This window comes from Schistocerca gregaria, chromosome 8 (genome assembly GCF_023897955.1).
Source record: "Schistocerca gregaria isolate iqSchGreg1 chromosome 8, iqSchGreg1.2, whole genome shotgun sequence".
Lineage (NCBI taxonomy): Eukaryota > Metazoa > Arthropoda > Insecta > Orthoptera > Acrididae > Schistocerca > Schistocerca gregaria.
The window spans coordinates 499,579,147-499,594,751 of NC_064927.1; the positions used below are offsets into that span (position 1 = coordinate 499,579,147).

General features: G+C 46.6%; 1 protein-coding gene across 1 annotated transcript in view; it reads right to left on the reverse strand.

The window, feature by feature from the left end:
- LOC126284206 (cytochrome P450 4C1-like) overlaps nucleotides 1–15,605 on the reverse strand; it is a 178,157-nt gene that overhangs the window by 86,217 nt on the left and 76,335 nt on the right. The window contains exons 3-4 of the mRNA XM_049982971.1: nucleotides 13,173–13,443; nucleotides 1,287–1,492 (exon numbers count right to left, since the gene is read on the reverse strand). Coding sequence (XP_049838928.1) covers nucleotides 1,287–1,492; nucleotides 13,173–13,443 — 477 coding nt within the window. The remainder of the gene's footprint in view (nucleotides 1–1,286; nucleotides 1,493–13,172; nucleotides 13,444–15,605) is intronic.

Here is a 15,605-nt window from a genome sequence, read left to right on the forward strand (position 1 = left end):
AGTTTCTAGGCCACCATTGACCAGACGTTTTCAATTGGTGAGAGATCTGGAGAATGTGCTGGCCAGGGCAGCAATCGAACATTTTCTCGCTCCAGAAAGGTCGTACAGCACCTGCAACATGCGGTCGTGCATTATCCTGCTGAAATGCAGGGTTTCGCAGGGATCGAATGAAAGGTAGAGCCACGGGTCGTAACACATCTGAAATGTAACGTCGCTGTTCAAAGTGCCGTCAATGCGAACAAGAGGTGACCGAGACGTGTAACCGATGGCACCCCATACCATAATGCCGGGTGATACGCCAGTATGGCGATGACGAATACACGCTTCCAATGTGCGTTCACCGCGATGTCACCAAACATGGATGCGACCATCACGATGCTGTAAATAGAACCTGCATTCATCAGAAAAAATGACGTTTTCCCATTCGTACACTCAGGTTCGTCGTTGAGTACATCATCGAAGGCGTTCCTGTCTGTGATAGTCCGTGCAGATGATTGTTGTCTTGCAAACGTCCCCATCTGTTGAGTCAGGAATCGAGACGTGGCTGCACGATCCGTTGCAGCCATGTGGATAAGGTGCCCGTCATCTCGACTGCTAGTGATACGAGGCCGTTGGGATCGAGCACGGCGTTCCGTATTACCCTCCTGAACCCACCGATTCCATATTCTGCTAACAGTCCTTGGATCTCGACCAACGCGAGCAGCAGTGTCGCGATACGATAAACCGCAATCGCGAGGGGCTACAATCCGACCTTTCTCAAAGTAAGAATCGTGAGGGTACGCATTTCTCCTCCTTGCACGAGCATCGCAACGTTTCAGCAGGCAACGCCAGTCAACTGCTGCTTGTGTATGAGAAATCGGTTGGAAACTTTCCTCATGTCAGCACGTTGTAGGTGTCGCCAACGACGCCAACCTTGTGTGAATGCTCTGAAAAGCTAATCACTTACATATCACAGCATCTTCTTCCTGTCGGTTAAATTTCGCGTCTGTAGCACGTCATCTTCGTGGTGTAGCAATTTTAATGGCCAGTAGTGAAGATACATACACACACAAATACATCCGCGTTTATAACATGTATGGATTTCGTGGCTTTTATTGTAAATGGTGTGGGGAGACTAATTTACTTTGCTGACTCGTTATCTTTATATCTTGTAACGAAACAAGACGAATGTCCTTTTTGTGTGGTGTGCAGGAGATGTATCTGGTGTAATGGATTCTGCTGGGGACCAAATAAGAACAAAGAAGACTAGAAAAGTGAAAGAGTGCGAGCCCGCCAGGGCCCCCCACCTGTCCGGATCGTCGCCGCTGTCGGCTGCGCGCTCCCAGCTGAGCGCGATGTGCCGTTCCTGGCTGCGCGTCGAGCTGTGCGCCGCGGTGTCGACGGCCGCGTCGATGTAGCCTCGCAGCTGGCGCACCAGCCGCGTACAAGCCTGCCCGCCGCCCGCCTGGGACAGCAGCGGCAGCGGCGACGGCAGCGCCGGCTGGCGGCCGGCCTGCGAAACACGGGCGGGCCGTCAGCAGCAGTCTCCACTGGGCGCGGGTTATCACAGTCCGAAAGTCACAAGACATGCACACACATGCCGTGTGTCCTGAGGCTGAGAAAGTCTCGTGGTGACCTCTCCATTGTCAAAAGATATCAGATTAACCTCCATTCTGATGAAACTTCCTGGCAGATTAAAACTCTGTTCCCGACCGAGACTCGAACTCGGGACCTTTGCCTTTCGCGGGCAAAGCCACGTGGCTAAGCCATGTCTCCGGAGTATCCTTTCTTTCAGGAGTGCTAGTTCTGCAAGGTTCGCAGGAGAGCTTCTGTAAAGGTAGGAAACGAGGTACTGGCAGAAGTAAAGCTGTGAGGACTGGGCGTGAGTCGTGCTTCGGTAGATCAGATAGTGAGCAATTGTCTGAGAAAGGCAAAGGTCCCGAGTTCGAGTCTGGGTCCGGCACACAGTTTTAATCTGCCAGGAAGTTTCATATCAACGCACACTCCGCTGCAGAGTGAAAATCTCATTCTGCTCCATTCAGATATTCGGGAACGGCTTCCAAGGTGACACGACCAAGAGAAGATATTAATTAACTTAAATAACGAACGAAAAAGTAAAATTCTATCTCTCGCAGCATGGAATTTCTGAAGTCTGAACGTGGTACTGTGACAGTCCGACAATGTCGGCTCGACAAGGGCCTTTTTTCTTTACCTACTGCAAAGTACGACGGTCACTCCAAAAGAAATGCACACTATTTTTGTAAAAATACAGTTTTCCTTCTGCATGTGTGTAAGTTTTACAGTGTGTAGATACATCCTTCCCGCTTTTTTTCAAACTTAGTTCTACCTGTTCCCGTGAGTGGCGCCGTCACAGCATGTCTTCAAGATGGCTGCTACACTTGGCGTTCGTCAGAAGCATCGTGCTGTGAAAACGAGACAGTGGGAAACTTCCACAAGAGGTTGAAAAAGGTGTACGGAGATGCTGCTGTCGATCGCAGAACAGTTAGTCGGTGGGCAAGCAGGTTACATGATGAAAGCGGGCACAGCAGTATTGAGGATTGTCCTCACAGCGGCAGGCCTCTTGCTGCACACACTCCAGGCTATGTGCAGAGAGTTAACGAATTGGTGACTGCTGACAGAGGCATCACAGTGAACGAATTGTCACGCTACGTTGGGATAGGGGATGGAAGTGTTTGCGGAATACTGAAAGTGTTGGCGTTGGCGTTAAAAAAGGTTTGCCGCGCGGCATTATCCGAGAGGTCTTAGGCGCTGCATTCATGGACTGTGGGGCTGGTCCCGGTGGAGGTTCGAGTCCTCCCTCGGGCATGGGTGTGTGTGTTTGTCCTTAGGATAATTTAGGTTAGGTAGTGTGTAAACTTAGCGACTGATGACCTTAGCAGTCAAGTCCCATAACATTAAAAAAAAAAAGGTTTGTTCCAGGTGGGTTCCCAGGTTGTTGACAGTGGCTCACAAAGAAACAAGAAGAACGGTATGCAGCGAACTTTTGGAACAGTACGAGAATGGTGGAGATGAATTTCTTGGAAGAATTGTGACAGGTGATGAAACATGGCACTATCATTTTTCACCAGAGACAAAGAGGGAATCAATGGAGTGGCATCGTGCAAATTCACCCAAGAAGAAAAAAATCCGGAACCACACCTGCTGCTGGAAAAGTTATGGCTGCGGTGTTTTTCGATTCCGAAGGACTCCTGCTTGTGGACATGGTGCCACGTGGAACCACCATAAGTTCTGATGTGTATGTGACGACACCGAAGACTGAGTCGTGTTCGACCACATCAGAAAAAGTAGGATGTTTTGCTGTTGCACGACAATGCATGGCCACATGTCAGCCAAAAAAAACCATGGAAGCGATCACAAAACTCGGATGGACAACACTGAAACACCCGCCGTACAGCCATGACCTGGCGCCATGTGACTATCATCTCTTTGGGAAACTGAAAGACTCTCTTCGTGGAACAAGGTTTGAAGATGGTGACTCCCTTGTGCACGCTGCCAAACAGTGGCTCCAACAGGCTGGTCCAGACTTTTTCCGTGCGGATACACAGGCGCTGGTTCCAAGATGGCGTAAGGCAGTTGAGAGTGATGGAAATTAGGTGGAGAAATGATAATATTGTTCCTAAAAGATGTATGTACACACTGTAAAACTTTCAAACATGTAGAATAAAAGATGGATTTTAAAAAATATTGTGCATTTCTTTTCGAGTGACCCTCATGTAAGTCTCGGGCGATGTGGAAAAATGTTTACTGAGCGATGGAATTAAAGCTAGATGTGGGGGATAATCTTAGTATACTAATTTGATTGAAAGTAATTATGGTATATTTACGAGGCACCACGCAGTGATTCGACTCAATGGGGACACAGTACATGGCCGTAGGTGAGGTGTGTGTACTGTGGTGGACATCACAGTTGCCTTACGGGAGGAGAACATCTGGAGGCCATCACTATTTAAAGAAGATTTGATTTACATTATGTACAAGTCAGTCACTGTATTGTAATCGAACGAGACTGGCTTTTTGCTTTTGGTAGTACCAGGTCAGACATTCAAAATAAATTGCTATCAACAGTGAAAGAATTATTTAAAAGTTACCCAGGGATTACAAGTCGCAGTGCTTGTGTTACTTAGTTTCAGATTGTACACTGCAGGGTGTTATTCTACTAACTCTTCATTTACTTTCATGTTTTGAGAACGTATGAGCAACTGTGTTAAGTTTTAATTTATTACATGCAGTGCAACACATTCGTTAATTTGAAGAATACTATGCAAAATAATAATGGCGCAGACTGGTTTAGTTGCCCTTCCGATGTCATTTTATGCAAACCCACGTCCCACAACAATGTTGTTGGTAAGTTCACTCTGGAGATGTGAAGCACATTGCCAAAATAACTGGTAAAGTAGACGCATTGCGTAAATTTTGTTTGTGAGACTACTTCAGCATATTAACACGACGACACACTGTATAAGACAACCTTTTGGACCATTTATGAAACGTTAAGTACTATAAATGGAATAAACGTACGGAGACATACAAAACCTGTATGACTACACCGGTAATTACACGAAGAAAGATTGGAAACACGTGGCTTTGTACGGCAGAAGTAAGGTATATCTTGAATGAAATTTTCACTCTGCATCAGAATGTGCGCTGATATAAAAATTCCTGGCAGATTTAAACTGTGAGCCGGACTGAAATTCGAACTCAGGACCTTTTCCTTCCACGGGCGAAGGCTCTACCACTTTGGCAGAATTGAAGCTGTGAGGATGGATCGTGAGTCGTGCTCGGGTGGCTCAGACGGCAGAGCACTTGCCAGCGAAAGGCAAAGGTCCCGAGTTGAGTCTCGGCCCTGCTAGTTCTAATCTGCGAGGAAGCTTCCCTTGTATGATTCCGTTTACTAACAGTCACCCAAAGCTCTGAGACTGGACCTATAGTATATCGATTACGTGGCTTTCGCCTGTCTGGGTACCGTCCCTGATACAGGTGCAGTGCGGGTTGCATACAACGACATCGTTAAGGGCAGCTGGATAACCCTGTATAATAACTCCTTTATATTCTCTGACTTAAGACTTTTACAAATAGGAAGATATGTGTGCTTTAGGCAGACAGGTGAATATTTTGGCCATGTATAACCTGTGTGAAGAATTACCTATTCGCATTATTGGGAATTTCGTGTATTAGGACCAGGTTTAGTGAACGTTTCACCTGAGCCAGAACTACTGTACATTATCAAACAAGAGGTCAGGAAAGATGGGCTGGGACATTCAGCAGTTCAGCGCTATCTCCAGGTCCTTTAAGTAAAAGAAACGTTAAAGTGGGAAAGCTACAAAGTCAGCAAAGAGAATTTCAGTGGCTCGAACTGGATACAGTACTGGGCAGTGAACTGAAATGAAAAGAACGAAAGGATTTCTAGCCTGACGAATGTAGGACAATATCAGCAGCAGTAAAAAATGGTGTAACAGTTGTACGATTCGTCATAACTAGGAAGGGAGGGAGGGCAGATAGTGATTTTTTTCTTGGACTGTTCAGTGATAGACTTACTCTCATACTAATCAACAGTAAAGCAACGCCAACAACAACAGTTCTGTTATACATGCATACGACTGAATCAGAAATTAAGACTTAGAGAAAGGATATTTAACGTGCAATTCAGTCGTAAAGCGAGATGAATATCTAATAAGCCTTGGTGGATTGGAGCATAGTAGCAGAGGAAGGAACGCAAGAATTACGGGAAAATATGGACTTGGTAATGGGAATGAGAGAGGAGAAAAACTAAAAGAGATCTACAATAAATTTCAACTTTCAGTAGCGAATACACTGTTCAAAAATCACAAGAAAAGGAAGTATACGTGGAAAAGGGCTTGAGACCTTCCTGATGGGTCACATCAAGGTGAGGCAGAGAATCTGAAATCAGATACTTGACTCTAAGGCGCACCCAGAAGCAGGTATAGATTCACATACATTTTAATAATAATGAAGAATAGGCTGAAGTTTGAGAAAAAATCGTCCGGAAGAATCATCAAGGGAAAAAATGGGATACTGAAGTTCTGAGGAATTATGAGGTGCATAGGAAGTTCTCTGACGCTGTAAACACAGCGGTAATGGATACCGCAGTTGGTAGTTGAGTTAAAGGGGAATGGACAGATCTAAAAATGGAAATTCAAACTCTGTAGCCAACTCTCGAGTCACATAGAGGTACAAGAAAGGTACCACAGAAACCTTGAATAACAGAAGAAATTCTTCAGTTGGTCGATGAAAGAAAGAAGTATAAATATTCTCAGGGAATAACAGCAATGTAAACCTCTAAGGAATGAAATAAACAGCAAATACAGGGAAACCAAGGCGAAGAGAATACAGGAAAAATGTGAAGAAATCGAAGAAAATGGTCGTCGGAAGACCTGATTTTTACAAAAGCCAAAACAACATTCATTGAAAACAAATGGAAAAGCATCACACTAGAGGAAATACACTATAGAATGCAGATGGGTGGCAAGAGTATGTGGAGGTTCTTTACAAGGCGAAGGAACTGTCTAATGAAGCGATGGAAAAAAATGGGAGTCCATACGAAAGACAGAGGGGACACCGTTTCTGGGTGGGAGTGTAACAGAGCTTTGAAAGACATGCGATCATACAAGGCGGAAGACGTTGATAACACTCCTTCGAATTTTCTAAAATCATTGGAGAATTTGCAACGAAACGACTTTTCATTGGTTTGTATGTCTAGAGATATAGCATCAGGCGTTAACCAGAATATCATCCACACAATCCCGAACACAGCAAGGGCAGATAACAGCGAGAACTATCGCAGAATCAGCTTACCGGCTCACGCATCCAAGGCGCTGACGACACTGGCACGCAGAAGAATGCAAAAGGGAACTGAAGATCTGTTAGACAACGTTTAGGTTGGCTTTAGGAAAGGTAAAGGCACCAGAGAGGCACTCCTGAAGTCGTGCTTGGTAATGGCAGCAAGACAGAAGTAAAAAGAAAAAGAAAAAAAACACGCTCGCAGGAATCGTCGACCTAGAAAAAGTATTCCACAGTGTAACATGGTGTGAGATCTTCGATTTCTGAGGAATATGCATGTACGCTATGGGGAAAGATGGGTAATATCCAAGGTGTACAAGAACCAAGAAGGAAAAATAAGAATGATACACCAAGAAGGAAGTCCTCAGATTAGAAAGCATGTAAAACAGGGCTGGAGTCTTTCGACCGTGCTGTTCAATACGTAAATCTAATAACCAATTATGGGGTTAAAAGAAATATTCGGGAGAGGGATAAAACCTCTGGGTGAAAAGATATGAGTTATATGAGGGTCTGCCTGCTCAAGAGTAATGCCTCCGAATTTTTTATGTGGAAACTCTTAAAGCTTTTTAAATAAATCAAACGTTATTAACATTCTACATCTTTCTTCTTCATGTCTACATGCACTGGTGTCCAAAGTTAAAGCAACAAACGGAAATTTTGCCAAGTTGCATTTATTTTGTCACCAAAACAGCATACACAGGCGATAGTAAAGTAGAAACGATGCAAAGAATACAGAACGTAGACAACAGCAACGTGCATAACTGTAGACAAAAATGTTCTTTGTTTTTTTCCAAGTTAACAGATTTGTACATGCATTCTGACTTCTCGTTAATGTGCTCAGTATAGGGTGCGACCATCTCTTGCAGCAATACAGGCATGACAACGACGGGGCATGCTGTGAATGATATCATCAATCTCATGTTGAGGCAATAACGCCCCTTCCTCCTGCAGAGTCTTGCAGAGCGGTTTGTGGATGCTGAAGTGATGCAGACGGCGTCCCTGCTGCATCCCAGACATGCTCTAAGGCGGGGCTTCCCAACGTGTGACGGGTCCGCAGGGGTCCGCCGGCTCTATCTAGGGGGTCCGCGGCCACCTTTCACCAAATCGTGTAAAATAATGAGTAAAATTATTGAATAAAAATGTGAAAATAAAATTCATCACAATTTTTTTTTCGTGTGAAAAACATGTGTACTTTTACTACAGGTCGCATTCCCAAGCGGCCTTTGCGGTTCCTAAGTGAGAAGGCATACACAGTTTAGTGCCGGAGAATGCGGCTTCTCTGATCGACTGTTTGGCAACAATAGGGGGGGGGGGGGGGGGGGGTCGTTTGTGCGCCGGCTCACGGCGGTAGGTGCGCTGAAACCTTTTACACATGCGCGGAACGAGCTTCGTCGACCAATCACAGCGCTCGCTCGCACATATGCGGCCTCAGGCATAATTAAATGTTAAACTTGCTTTGTCAGTGCACTACCTACTTCATAAGTCGATTTTTGACCAGTTTATTAATTCTAACATGGATTGGTGGCTGAAACCAGGATCATTGAAGAAGCGTGCAGTTTCTCCATCACCTTCCACAACAAGGGACGTTCCCAGTTGAAACGAATGAGGAGGGAGGACGTCTGAAGGAAGACTTTACATACATTTGAACATTTTTCTTGGGATTTCACTAAAAACCACACACACACACACGACTGTTACGAAATATGCATGCTCCTTACACAACAGTAGCCAAATAGTGGAAGTGAACTGACAAAAGGGGCAATTTGTCAACAGCGAACAGTTTGGACGTGACGTTGATTGCTCTTGGAGGAAGACAGCTACATCGTGTGAAATTTCAATTACCAAATAATTTTAATCAGGTCGTAGTGTGTTGAACAAAGGGAGTAAATCCAATAGTAAGTGTCTGGATAAAGTGCGAATTGAAATTGGATCATTAATTTCAAGTTGTTTTCATTCATCTCTAAACCAAAGACTATTGATACTTCGGGGAGGGGGGGGGGGTTATGGGAACATGGCACTTGCATTAAGAAGCTTTCAGTTCCTATGGTTACTGTGCTTCTGACTGACTAGGGGTCCGCCATGGATTTTCGATTGAAGAAGGGGTCCGCCAGCTCAAAAGGTTGGGAAGCCCTGCTCTAAGGGATTCAAATCGCGGGAGCGAGTAGGCCACGACATGCGTGCAGTATCTTCCGCTTCCGTGTTCTATGTATTCGAGCATTACCGTCCATCAGCACGATGTCTGGGACCACAGCACCTCGCAAAAACCGTGCATGAGGTCGCAAGGTCTCGTCACAGCACCAGTACAATTTCGTGAAGAGGTGTTCATGTGGTTGACATAATCCCTGCCCACACCATGAGGGATCCTCACCGATATCGGTCTCTTTCCACAGTGTTTGGGTCCCGAAATCGAGTTCCACGTCCCCTACAGATGCGAACCCGCCGGGGAATCGCTCTCGAGATCATATCGGGACTCATCTGTTAAAAGAACATCGGCCTCTGTTCGACTGCCCAGGTGCCATGTTGACGGCTCCGCACCAGAGAGTTCCCCTTTGAGAAGACGCGTCAGAGGCGCACACACAGCAGATATCCGACAGTAAGGGCCACTCTGTCGAAGCCTTCCGTACACCGTTTGTCTCGATACAACACGTCCAGGGGATGCTGCGAGGTCAGATGCCAGCAGCTGTGCAGTACTAACGCGATACCGCCGTGCCCCTACAACCAAATCCGGGCAAGGCGTGCGCTGCAGGAATCGCGGCAGCGCTGTGGCAGTGCCAAAGGCAGCAGCGGGTGTTGCCATCTGGCAAACACCACTAGCGGCAAGTTGCAGCACCACATCCAGAAGGGTGCGGGTTCGAGTCTGGTCCTGTCCTGGGCGCAGTAGCGGCCGAGCGCCACGGGTGACGAGTGCAACTACCTTCGTCCCATGGTCGGACAGAGCAGGCCAAATGGGGTGGAGGGTGGCAGGGACCAGGGGCTGTAACAGTCTCCGGAATCGCGGGCAGCTACGCGACGCAAGACGTGACACCTCGGCGAACAGCGACCGAGCTGAGCACAGCTGCCTTCCAGCTGAGCGGCCTTGATGACAGAGCAATGGTGTCGGCATACCAGGAGTTGCTGAGCCGGCTAGACTCGCGGGACAACGCTGCGGGCGGCACGCCGACACTACACTGCACATATCGTAGTGCTGTAAATTATGTGAATAAAGCAATGTTACCGAATACTGCTGTATCTTTCTGCACTGCCCCTTGACGCTATTGAACTTGCTCAGCCTCCTGACGCGAAGCGGCGCTGTGGGCCCCAGCTTCAGCTCGGCCATCTGGATTCCCGGGTTCGACCATCGATGCCCCACAACATAATGTCTGAAGTAGTGCTGGAGGGAATTCAAACCGTGAATCCTGCAGGACTGTCCATAAATCCGTAAGATTACGAGTGGTTGGAAACCTCTTCGAAACAGCATGTTGCAAAGCATCCCAGATATGCTCAATAATGTTCACGTCTGCAGGGTTTGGAGGACAGTGGAAGTTAATCTCAGAAGTGTTTTCCTGCAGCCACTCTGTAGCAATTCTGGTAGTGTGGGGTGTTGCACTGTGCTGCCGCAATTGCCCAAGTTCGTCAGAATCCACAATGGACACGAATGGATGCAGGCGATCAGACAGGATGCTTACGTACGTGTCACCCGTCAGAGTCAGACGTATCAGGGGTCCCATATCACTCCAACTGCACACGCCCCACACTGTTACAGAGCCTCCACCAGCTTGAACAGTTCCCTTCTCACATGCTGAGTCCACGGATTCATAAGGTTGTCTCCATACCCATACAAGTCCACCCAGTCGATACAATTTGACTCGTCCGGCCAGGCAACATGTCACCAATCATCAACAGTCCAATGTCGGTACTGACAGGCCTAGGCGAGGCGTAAAGCTTTGTGTCATGAAGTCATCAAGGGTACATGGGTGGGCCTTCGGCTCCGAAAGCCCATATTAATGATGTTTCATTGAATGGTTTACTTGCTGACACTTGCTGATGGCCCGGAATTGAAATCTGAGCAATTTGTGGAAGGGTTGCCCTTCTGTAACGTTGAACGATACTCTTCAGTCGTCATTGGTCCTGTTTTCACAGGATCTATTTCCGGCTGCAGTGATGTCAGAGATTTGATATTTTACCAGATTCCTCATATTCACAGTACACTCATGATCGTACTGGAAAATCCCCACTTCATTGCTACCTCGGAGGTGCTGTGTCCCATCGTTTGTGCACGAGCTGTAACAATACGTTCAGTCTCACTTAAATCTTGATAAGCTGCAATTTTAGCATCAATAACCAATCTAACAACTGCATCAGACACTTGCCGTCTTGTATAGGCGTTGCCGACTACAGCACCGTTTTCTGCCTGTTTACATATCTCTGTATTTGAATATTCATGCCTATACCAGTTTCACTGGCGTTTCAGTGGAGAATTTTAAGAGATGCTAGAACACAGTGCAGCTGGAGCTGCTATTGACTTAGTTCGATGAAACCGATAATAACTGAATTTTTGTGAATGTCTTTCACACTGAAAAAACATGGCTGATATCTGTTGCTATATGAGCTCTGATAGCGAACACTTGAATGAGACTGCAGCCAGTTTAATTGATCATGTTACTGATTAAACTGAAAAGTTGGATTTTGGACGTCAGTTGAATAGTGGTCCACAGTTTAAATCTTTTTTTCCCTTTATTTAATCTCTTTTTTTTCTTTTTTGACTTTGACTTAAGAAAATGGGACAAGTGCTAGGAAGTACACTACTGGCCATTAAAAATGCTACACCACGTAGATGAAATGCTACAGACGCGAAATTTAACTGACAGGAACAAGATGCTGTGATATGCAAATGATTAAATTTTCAGAGCATTCACACAAGGTTGGCGCCGTTGGCGACACCTACAACGTGCTGACATGAGGAAAGTTTCCAACCGATTTCTCATACACAAACAGCAGCTGACAGGCGTTGCTTGGTGAAACATTGTTGGGATGCCTCGTGTAAGGAGGAGACTTTGATAAAGGTCAGATTGTGGCCTATCGCGATTGAGGTTTATCGTATCGCGACATTGCTGCTCGTGTTGGTCGAGATCCAATGACTGTTAGCAGAGTATGGAATCGGTGTGTTCAGGAGGGTAATACGGAACGCCGTGCTGCATCCCAACGGCCTCGTATCACTAGCAGTCGAGATGACAAGCATCTTATCCGCATGGCTGTAACGGATCGTGCAGCCACGTCTCGATCCCTGAGTCAACAGATGGGGACGTTTGCAAGACGACAACCATATGCGCGAACAGTTCGACCACGTTTGCAGCAGCATGGACTATCAGCTCGGAGACCATGGCTGTGGTTACCCTCGACGCTGCACCACAGACAGGAGCGCCTGCGATGGTGTACTCGACGACAAACCTGGGTGCACGAATGGCAAAACGCCATTTTTGGATGAATCCAGGTTCTGCTTACAGCATCACGATGGTCGCATCCGTGTGGCGACATGGCTGTGAACGCACATTGGAAGCATGTATTGGTCATCACCATACTGGCGTATCACCCGGTGTGATGGTATGGGGTGCAATTGGTTACACGTCTCGGTCACCTCTCGTTCGCATTGACGACATTTTGAACAGTGGACATTACAATTTAAGATGTGTGCGACCCAAGGCTCCACCCTTCATTCGATTCCTGCGAAACCCTACGTTTCAGCAGGATAATGCACGACCGCATGTTGCAGTTGCTGTACGGCCTTTCTGGATCGAGAAAATGTTCGACTGCTGCCCTGGCCAGCACATCCTGCAGATGTCTCACCAATTGAAAACGTCTGGTCAATGGTGGGTGAGCAACTGGCTCGTCACAATACGCTCTTGATGAACTGTGGCAAAGTGTTGAAGCTGCATGGGCAGCTGTACCTGTACACGCCATCCAAGCTCTGTTTGACTCAATGCCCAGGCGTATCAGGGCCGTTATTACGCCCAGAGGTGGTTGTTCTGGGTACTGATTTCTCATGATCTATACACCCAAATTCCGTGAATATGTAATCATGTGTCGGTTCTAGTATAATATATTTGTCCAATGAATACCTGTTTATCATGTGTATTTCTTCTTGGTGTAGCAATTTTAATGGCCAGTAGTGTAAGACATCCTAACGATGATAAAGTCAGTAGAGATGCCACACGAGCTCTGTTTGGGGGGTGACAATGGGAAGTTCTTTACAGGCAAACCATCAAAGTATCGACCTGAAGTGATTTAGGGAAACCACGAAAACGCTGGATGGCCGGATGAAGACCCAACCCACCGTCCTCCCAGTGCAGACTAAGCCAGAGTGGGGTGGAGCGGTGGCGCCGAGTGGCGGTGCTCACCTGCTGGTCGATCAGGTCCGCAGCCTGCAGGAAGTCGTGCGGGAATCCTGCCAGCGGGCGGCCCGTGGCGCGCGCCTGCTGTCCCAGCAGCGAGCCGGCCAGGGCGTCCAGCGTGCAGGCGCGCAGCTCCTTCAGCACCTGCTGCTGCTGCAGCTGCTGCTCTGCGGGGGGCGCCACCTGCTGCAGGGCTGCCACCAGCCGGTCCGCCATCCGGCGCAGCCACCCGCTCTGCGACTGCACCCACTGCGGCGTCAGCGTCTGCTCCACCAACCTGCGTACACGTCCAGTCAGTAAGCCAGCACGTCACCGAACAGAAACCATTTAATAAATCGCTACAAGGCACTCAGCCAGGAATCATTCATTTCCCCAACGTTACCTAACTGCCAGTAATGTGTGAAGCAGCCATAATTTTCTGCTGTGTTACTGTGTTGCACTTTCTGTTGTACTGTTATCTTTCCTTCTAAGAGGTCCTGGACTAAGGAAGTTATTGCTAGCGCTATGTAAGCGGTCCAGGACTAAGGAATTTATTGCTAGCTCACTCGTGCAGATGTAATTTCGATGGATTGCTCATGCACTGCCTGCGATATGTAAGCTATAATAGAATCGCAGACCGGAGAGCAGTGTTGGCTGCAGTAGGAGTAAGTAATAGCTAAAGTGCGCGTCATATACGATGGCGGCCGAGTTTAGGTTCGTTCTGCGAATCTGACGTCACAAAACACAGTCAGCCAATGACCAGAAAATGACGTTGCCAGAGCTCGACTGCAGCGCAGAGCACGGACGTGTCTTCAGTTTTAGAAACGTTCAGACATAAATAAAGTAATTGAACAAAAGCAATGTCTTGACAGCATACTTTGTTTTATAGAAAGTTTGGAAAAGCATTCTTTATACCAATTGCTTCAAATTATATTAATTAATTAAACTAAACGATCAATAAGCCTCCTAATTCAGGCGATAGCAAGGAAAGGTGTTTGTATCATTCTCACTACCCGCTTTTTCGCAATACAGAACAGCGGTAAGTGTTTGCTTCCTGTTGTACTTCCAGGAAACGTGAGTGATTCATGGTCATACCAACAGTGTTTGTCAGTATTTTGCGTGATATTTTAAAGTCCTCTGGGAGATCTGTTAAATAACGAGCTACGTTAGCGTAATGGTTAAAGTATTTGGCTGCTGAGCGAAGTAATCAGTGTTCAAACCTTGTTCGGTGATTAATATTTTCTTTATTTAAAAACAATACCGAGCGAGGTGGCGCAGTGGTTAGCACACTGGACTCGCATTCGGGAGGACGACAGTTCAATCTCGTCTCCGGCTATCCTGATTTAGGTTTTCCGTGATTTCCCTAAATCGTTTCAGGCAAATGCCACGATGGCTCCTTTGAAAGGGCACGACCGATTTCCTTCCCCATCCTTCCCTAACCCGAGCTTCCGCTCCGTCTCTACTGACCTCGTTGCCGACGGGACGTTAAACACCACTAACCTAACCTAAAAACAATATCGAAGTGTCTTACTTCATGAATTTTATTCGTTTGAATGTAGTTTTTTGAAACTTCTTAGTGGCAACCAAAATCGACCATACGGAAAGTATACGCTATGGACTTTTACCTCTGCAAACTCTTCAAAATTTCGTGCAATGGTTTACTACGTCTAACGCTGCACAATAACTGCGTTTAACATCGAAACAAAATTAAGTCATTTATGGGGGGAAGTTATCAGTCAAGAAGATGTGTAAAAACCAAATTTTTGGGCCAAATAGTTTTTGTGAAACCGAATGATAAAGTGTGTCAAAGCAGTCGGAACACCGTGTGTCTGCACAGGCGAGCAGTGCAGTGATGACAAAGTCACGCACAGCGCGGAAAGCGGGGAGCACGTCTCTGTAGCAGCGAAAGGGTTAATGCGGCCGTGGAGCCTTTACTTCATAAACTGCGCGCTCCCCCCTAAACGTAAGTTTGCGAACTATACTATACTATGGCGCTGCTTCTCTTGGCGCGTGCGTCGTTTGCAACTGGCAACGCAGCAACCTCCCGCGTCTAGGCGGGCATGCGCGAACCGCCAAGATAAAAGAATTGAACTACAACAGTCGGGTGTGTGGAGTTGGCTGGCCCGATCGTGTGGAGCGATGGCGGTGCCTGAGCAAAGTAATATAAGGTAAAAGCAGCCGCGCGCATATGTAGTTTGTTACAACAAAATTTGTACTATTGTTATATCAAGCCCCATGTAAATGTTTCAAAAAAAATCTTTTAATAATAATCTTTTTTATAAAATTAACTTTTTGACAATCATTCATCTGAATTTAAAGACTTTACTAATTTCTGCAATCCATAGTCATCCCGATTATAGTAAAGAAAAATCAGTTCTTTCTTTTTATACATGACAAATCTAGCGGCCAGCATTGCACTGGCCTGTGCCAGAAAAATTTCTCATAGGAGCAGATATATAT